At 49.0% G+C, this 7,710-nt stretch overlaps 1 protein-coding gene across 1 annotated transcript in view; it reads left to right on the top strand.

The window, feature by feature from the left end:
* The first annotated feature begins 6 nt into the window (after positions 1-6).
* Positions 7-7,710, top strand: part of KLHL12 (kelch-like family member 12) — a 27,585-nt gene continuing 19,881 nt past the window's right edge. The window contains exons 1-2 of the mRNA XM_009999628.1: positions 7-218; positions 7,334-7,487. Coding sequence (XP_009997930.1) covers positions 33-218; positions 7,334-7,487 — 340 coding nt within the window. The 5' untranslated portion in view covers positions 7-32. The remainder of the gene's footprint in view (positions 219-7,333; positions 7,488-7,710) is intronic.

Below are 7,710 nucleotides of genomic sequence, written 5' to 3'. Positions count from 1 at the left end.
CGTGCTGGCTGTGCCCGCAGGTGCCGCGCGCCATGGCCCCCCCCAAGGACATCATGACCAACTCGCACGCCAAGTCCATCCTCAACGCCATGAACGCCCTGCGGAAAAGCAACACGCTGTGCGACGTCACCCTCCGCGTGGAGCACAAGGACTTCCCGGCCCATCGCATCGTCCTGGCCGCCTGCAGCGACTACTTCTGCGCCATGTTCACCAGCGAGGTGGGTGCGGGGGCAGCGGGGCCCGGGGCGCTCCGGGCGAGCCGGTCAGGCCGGCCCGGGGCCTCCCGGGGCTCAGCTGGACCTCCCCGTGGTGGCTCTAGATCCCCCCATATGAGCCCTGGGTCTCTCTGAATCCTCTCCTGGTGGCCCTGGATCTCCTCGCCGTGATTCGAGGTCTCCTGGTGGCCGCAGAGCCTTTTGTCATGGCCTGGTGGGAGTTCAGGGGCTGCAGGTGGGACCACGGTCCTGGATCATTGTCTGCTGCCTGACCAACCTGTGCCCCGGGGAGCTGCCGGGCTGAGCTGCCACACCGGGAGGCTCGGATACTGATTTCTCTAGTGATGCTTTGTGGTCTTCTTGCTCTGGGCATCTTGCTCGGCCAGGGTACCAGCCCCAGGCAGAGCTGTGTGAGCTGTGCCGTGTCCCTCACCAGGCAACCAGGCAGCCCTTGGAAACTGACAGGGAGGGATTTGCCTCCCGTGCTGCTCCCGGTGCTGCACTGGCTGATCAGCTGCTGCGGGTTGGGTTGTGCTGTTGCTCTGGTGAAGAGGATGGCACCTCCTGCTCTGGGGCTGAGGAGACTGAGATAAGCAGATCTGGCAGTGAGAACCTTTGCTCTCCCAGCCCTGCATCGACTGGCTCTGCCTGCAGGCTGAGCTTTCAGATTCACTGACAGGTATTATCTGAGCAAAAGCTGGCCCTCCTGCAGGTTCTTAAATATGAGCTGCTTTGCCTGGCTTTGTCTTTTGTAAGTTAGAATTAATCTTTTTGGCTTGTTCCTACAGAAGATGCTTTCCTTCTGCTAGACACTTCCCCATTAGCAGGGTGAAAAATTACTAAGGAGCTCAAAGGTCCTAAAGACCTCCCTGCTAGCCCAGTAGTCCTTGCAGGAGAGAATCCTTTTCTCCTTTGTTTTATCCAGCAATGAATACTGTTGGCAGAGTTGTGTGTGCATTTCTGGTTCTTTCAGTGCTGGGTTGGGTGAGCGGGTGTCTTGGTTTTTAGAGTCCTGTGCAAAGCAACCAAAAAAAGACATTATGTGGGCTGACCAGATACCAGTATCTTTTCTGTCCGTGTCTTCATGAAATGTGTCCATGTGTCAGTTTTATGCTCCTTCTCTGCATAAAGGAAATGTAAGCTTTTAAAAAAAAAATACACAAAGCAAATTCAGTCCCTGGAGCCAAAGTTCTTTGTTTGCCAGTAGCTTTGAGGTGCTCAGCAGTTCAGCAGAATCTCTCTCTGCTTCTCTGAGTTTGCCCCCACGTTCCTGTCAGTGCTTTTGTCTTCCTGGACTTTACTTGGGCAGTGTGCAGAGATCCCACCACTCTGTGCTACAGGACATTCTTTGTGGCTGTAACAGAGCATTGATACACTCTGGATCTAAGCTGATACTGTCTCTTCTTCCTTCTTTATAGTCTCATTTTAACTGCAACATTGTAGTGACTGCCATTCATAGTTTAAATTCTTCCTAGAGAAAAAGGTGCTTGCAGTGCCCTGTGGGCATGGCTGCTCCATCCCTCCCCCTCCCCGATTCCAGCTGCTTGGAGAGTTTTACTTATTTTGTTTGTATTTCTCACAAATATGCTTTTTCTTATGGAAACCCCAAAGTGACAAACCTGCCAAGTGTCAGGCCCAGTTTCTGAGGGTTTGTGGGAGTGTTCTTTCCAGCAAATGAGAGCTTGGTGAGCCTCAAAGTGGACCTGCTTCTTTGGAGTGTCAGTGGCAAGTGTGTTGGTGAGCAGGGAGAGACAGCACTTGGTTGCTCTCCAAACACTTGAGGGTACAGAGTGTTTTGGCTGTGGCTTTAACTTGAGGGAACTCAAAATGCTGGATTGCACAATGGACTGACAGCCTCTGCAAGGGCTTCCTTAAAACTGGAGGAGGAGAGTTTAGGTGAGACATGAGGAGGAAATTCTTTAATGTGAGGGTGGTGAGAGCCTGGCCCAGGCTGCCCAGGGAAGCTGTGGCTGCCCCATCCCTGGCAGTGTTGAAGGGCAGGTTGGATGGGGCTTGGAGCAACCTGGGCTGGTGGGAGGTGTCCCTGCCCATGCAAGGGGTTAGGACTGGATGATCTCTAAGATCCCTTCCAAACCATCCCATGATTCTGTGTTTCCTGTCCCATCTCTCTCCTCCTGCCCATCTGGGCACTACCTGCCTGGGTGAGATGTGGCTTCTGTCAGACTTGGGCTGCACCAGCTGTTGCTCAGAGCTGATCACAGGGTTGTGCCCTTGTCCCTCATGATGCCACAGCTGTGCATGGCCCCTGTGGCACTGACACTGTCACCAGAGGTTATCATCATAAAAAGCTGTGTTTCCTAGTCCCTGTGTTCTCTGGTTTCCTTCCTTTTCTCACTCCTAACTTTACATTTATTTTAAAATGTAGACAGGAAAAAGAAAAAATCATCAGTTTTACCTTCAGGGTTCTTCCTTGCATTGAAAATTGAAAATTAGTTCTAGCAAATGCTCCCCTGGATCCCAGTTTTGCACTGGGATTTCTGCCTTTTTTGGGCAACTGAGCACAACTGAGAATGTGTTAAGAGCTGATCATTGGCTCCAACTCAGAAAGAAACTAGTCTGTCTTCTCTTGGGAGTGTAGAAATTCAAGGTTTGTTTTTCTCTCAAAACATGGAGAAATATTCTGAAGATCAAGAACTTGTGTTTCCAGGTCTTTATGGTCACCCTCACTGACTGTGAACACCTTCCAGAACACATATTAGCACTGTCATGCCAGCATTTCTTTTCCTCTACATGTGAGAAAAAGTTGGAGGGGTTTATTTACTTATTATAGTTTTGTGTATCTGCATCAGGGAAGGCAAAAAACAGAAAGTGGCCTTGGATAAGAAAATGTTGCCAAAATTTTGAGGCCCATTCTCCTGCCAAGTGTGTTATATGATTTGTGGATGGAATGATAGATAGCAACATTGTGTTTCACAACAGAGCTGGGACCTGCAAGCCCTGCCTTGAGGCTTTCAGCAGCTTAGACATCCCTGGATGAAACTCCTGATGTCTCCAAGTGGCTCTCCTTAACTCTGGGAATGCATTTTCCTGGGTGTTCCAACTGATTGCTGGACCTGGACTGCTGAGGTGATGGGTTAGAAATGTGCTTGTATCAGGGCATGTCAACCCCTTCCTGCTCCTGCTGCTTAGCAGAACTCACAGAGTCATAGAGTGCTGGGGGTTGGAAGGGCCCTCTGGAGATCATCCAGTCCAATCCCCTGCTAGATCAGGGTCACCTACAGCAGATCCCACAGGAACACATCCGGAAGGGTTTGAAAGTCTCCAGAGAAGGAGACTCCACAGCCTCCCTGGGCAGCCTGTCCCAGGGCTCTGTCACCCTCAGAGTGAAGAAGTGCTTTCTTATAATTAGGTTAAACCTCCTGTGCTCCAGTTTGTGCCCATTACCCCTTGTTCTGTCACTGGGAACTGAGAAGAGTCTGTCATTAAACAACAAAGAAGAAAAATAACTTGAAATTCTAACAGCAGAGATCTGTCTGGTACCACCAAACACCTGCAACAGGAAAGCTGCTGGTGCTGTGTTTTGAATAGCATTGTGTGACCATCACTCTGCACTCCTTCTGAGCCCAGATGTGTGGATCTGTGGGTACAGGGGGGACTGTCTCTGTCCCAGCAGCACCACCACTGTGTGCAGCTCCCCAACACTTGCATGTACAGCTTAGAGTCTTCATGGGATGTTCAGAATCCAGTTCTCTCCACTCTGAGGTCTTTCTTCAAGATGTGGTGCTGGGATCCCAAGTTATTCTGTGTCACATACATGATATGAAATTCATTTAAATATTTTCTTCCTTGAAAGCATGTGAGTAAACTGAGCCATCCAACAGGGATTGGAGCGGGGTAGGAGGGAAACAGAGGTAGTTGTCCCTGTGGTGTTAGCATTGTCCCCGTGGTTGGTGTTTTGGTCAGCAGTCCAGAGTATGTGCATGGGTGTGTCACCATTTGACTCAGGTCCCACAACAATGCTCTTGATCTCCTCCCCCCCCCACCCAGGTAGGGAAGGAGAGAGAGAAAAAGAGAGAGACTTGGCTGGGTTGAAAACTAAACTACACAGCTTTAATTAAAACACTAATGAATGATACAAGAAAATATATACAATTATATACAGATATATTCAGGTATGGGCAAAAGCCTCTCGCCTCCCCCCACCCCAGCAACTCCCACAGCACTTCCCTGAACTGGGAAGAGTCCCAAGGAATCCCGGAGCTGCTGCTGGAGAAAGCAGAGAGTTATGGGGGTCAGGAGAGATCAAGCCTGAGGATCGACGGTGATGGATGAACAGAGTCCTCCCTGGACGCCGGCCATGGACGGAAGAGAAGGAAAGAAGAAGAAGGAAGGAAGTTGTCTTCTGTGATCTCTGACCTTCCTTTAACCTTATGTAGATATATGGAATGGAATATCTTTGGCCAGTTTTGCTGTCTGTCTAACTCGGCCTCCTACGGGGGGGTCACAGATCTCCCCATAGTGTCTGAGCCGGCAGAGTGCAGGTGCAGCCTTGGAGCCTCAGTAGTTAGAAAAACATTCCAGTGTCTTATCAGCCTAGCAGAGCACACTGTTGCTAGTTACAAGAAAGCTTACTGAAGGAAAAAAAAATCAGTAAAAGGAAAAATTGGCTTCATCCTGGCTCAAACCAGGACAGGGTGGTTATTGAATGTTAAGCATTTGTTGTGGGGACAGAAGCTTCCTTACCAGCTCCAGGCTGATCTGTGTAGAACATTTGTCTACAGCTTCTACCTGGTGCAGTGTGATCTGGGTCTGATGCCCCTGTAATCTGTCAATAGATGTTTGTAACATTTTAGAATTACAGAAGCATTTAGTTTGGAAGAGACCTTTAAGATCATCAGGTCCAACTGTTCTCCCAGCCCTGCCAAGGCCACCACTGACCCATGTCCCTCAGCACCACATCTGCACAGCTTTGAAACCCCTCCAGGGATAGGGACCCCTGGCTCTGGGCAGCCAGCCCTTTTGGAGAAGAAATTGTTCCTAAGATCCAATCTAAACCTCCCCTGGGCAACTTGAGTCTGTTTCCTCTTGTCCTACTTCTTGTTCCTTGGGAGAAGAGACCAGACCCCCACCTTGCTTTGTGACCCTTTTCCAAGTCTGTATTGCCTATATCTCCATTTGCTTGTTGGAATTGCATGAACATCTTGTCTGGGTATTGGGAACCTTTGGTGACATCTCTCCTTTATGTGTTGGACCAAGCAGGTTACTCTTGTTCTGGGAGTGTTTGGGCTAGCCCAAGTTAGGAACTCATTTTAGCTTCTCAATGCAAGGCAAAGCCTGTCCTACTGCAGGTCAGACAAGGTCATTCGCTATTCCTCTCTGCCTGTGAGTGCCATAAAGTTTCTTCATTGTGTCAACAGACTTGAAAGGCCTCTTCCCTCAAATTACTTGTGTCACCAGTACCACCTGAGGTTGTCTTCTCTCCTGTGAAGTGCATCTCTCTGTGTCATAGGAGAGGCTCAGGCTCAGCAGAGACATATCTTCCTTTCTGCTGCTGTGGCACTGGGTGTCTCTGCAGGGCTGTCCTCGACTGCTGCTGTTTGCTCTACTTCTGTATCATCTCCTTTCTCCCCAGCTGAGGCAGACTCTTAAGGCAGGTGATCATGCCTTGATCATAGAATTGTCACAGAATGGTTAAGGTTGGAAAGGACCTTAAAGATCATCAGGTTCCAACTCCCTGCCTGGGCAGGGACAACTCCCACCAGCCCAGGCTGCACAAGCCTCATCCAACCTGACCTTGAATACCTCCAGGAAAGGGCATCAACAACCTCCCTGGGCAACCCTCATGGTGAAGAATTTCTTCCTAAGATCTAACCTAAATCTTTTAGTTTAAAACCATTCCCCCTTGTCCTCTCACTACAAGCCCTAATAAAACGCCTCTCCCCAGCTTTCCTGGAGCCCTTTCAGGCACTGGAAGCTGCTCTAAGGTCTCCCTGGAGCCTTCTCTTCTCCAGGCTGAACACCCCAACTCTCCCAGCCTGGCTCCAGACAGAAATCCTTTCATTTTTTATCATGTTTTCTGTTCACTGAGTCTCTGCTCAATTGGTCTGTAATCCACTTCAGGCTAATTCTTGGCCAGAAAAGTCAGGGACTTTCACCTGAATCCTGCTTGCACTGGTGCTCACTGCTTCAAAGGTCATGGAGAGAAAGGCTGGGTTTGCAGTGTGCTGCTTGGAGACATCTTCTGTTGAGGTCACTCCTGCAGACCAGAGCTTGCAGCTCCATGCATGGTGTGATCAGTGACTCCACCTTCTATCCCATTGCCCAGGAATCATCAGCTGTAGTGCCAGCAGTTCCAGATGGATGCAGTGAACCACTGAGCTGGTGCTTTGTGAAAGACAATCTCAGCTTTGTACCTATAGAGGTGCAAATTTGGTGGATTCACAGAATTTACTGTTGCCAGAGATTGACTGTTGAGAGGACAATTTTATTTTATTTTTTTTCAAAAAAATTATTATCCTAAAAGAGGTTATAAGATGGGAAGGGGACAAGATCAGGGCTGGGTAAGTACCAACACTGTATATGGTGTTTTACTTCTAAATGTTTAAGCTAAGCCTACATTTAACCTTCACCTCTGAATTTTCTGGCCTGTAAATAGTCGTGCTTTTTAGGGATCTTCAGCATAAGCTTCCAGGCTGGATCAGGAGTTGGACAGTCAAGAGATGCTTTGCTTTGGTTGTAGAGCTGAGTGGGGAGGTGGGGACTCCAGGTAAGTGCAGCATGTCAGACACATCTAGCCTGGGGAGGAATCCCCCTGGACTGTCTATTGTAGTAAAGGCTGGAGTCACTGCATGGAGGAGAGACTTCAGTTCTCTTGCACAAATGACACATGGATTTCTGCTATGTCTGATCTCACCTTGCTCATTTTTCAGTGCAGTCTGACTGCCCTGCTTCTCCATCATGAACTGTGGCTCTTGTACTCACCGTGTAAGTGAATTCCATAGGGAAAATCCCTCCTTGCAGTGAGCACAAGAAGGAAAAGGCCAAATCTCTGCTGACACCTCTCTGGCAGATCACATTTTTAAAAAACTGCTGAGCATTAGTGGCTTTTTGATCAGATTACTTGAAAAAGCAGCCTTGGTGTCCTTTCTGATTTACAGCTCTCTGAGAAAGACAAACCCTACGTGGATATCCAGGGACTGACAGCTTCCACCATGGAAATCCTGCTGGACTTTGTATACACAGAAACTGTTCATGTGACCGTAGAGAACGTCCAAGAGCTGCTCCCCGCGGCGTGTCTGCTCCAGCTGAAAGGTACTTGCCCAAGATCAGCACAAACTGCACAGTTGCTGCTGCTGTTCAGAGATGTGGTGTGTCTGACCTTCTGGAAATGGAAGACAGATTGTGGGAGGCATGATATTTATAAGCACTTAGGTCAAGCTTCTGTTGTCTTGTGTGCTGTGGTTTCATTGGTAGAGGTGGGGGAACAAAGATCACAAAACAGGTTATTGTTCCATGCTTTGGGCTGCTGCATTCC

The sequence above is a fragment of the Chaetura pelagica genome, unplaced genomic scaffold, assembly GCF_000747805.2.
Source record: "Chaetura pelagica isolate M959 unplaced genomic scaffold, ChaPel_1.0 scaffold286, whole genome shotgun sequence".
Classification (NCBI taxonomy): Eukaryota; Metazoa; Chordata; class Aves; order Apodiformes; family Apodidae; genus Chaetura; species Chaetura pelagica.
This window is presented reverse-complemented; position numbering and strand designations above follow the sequence as displayed.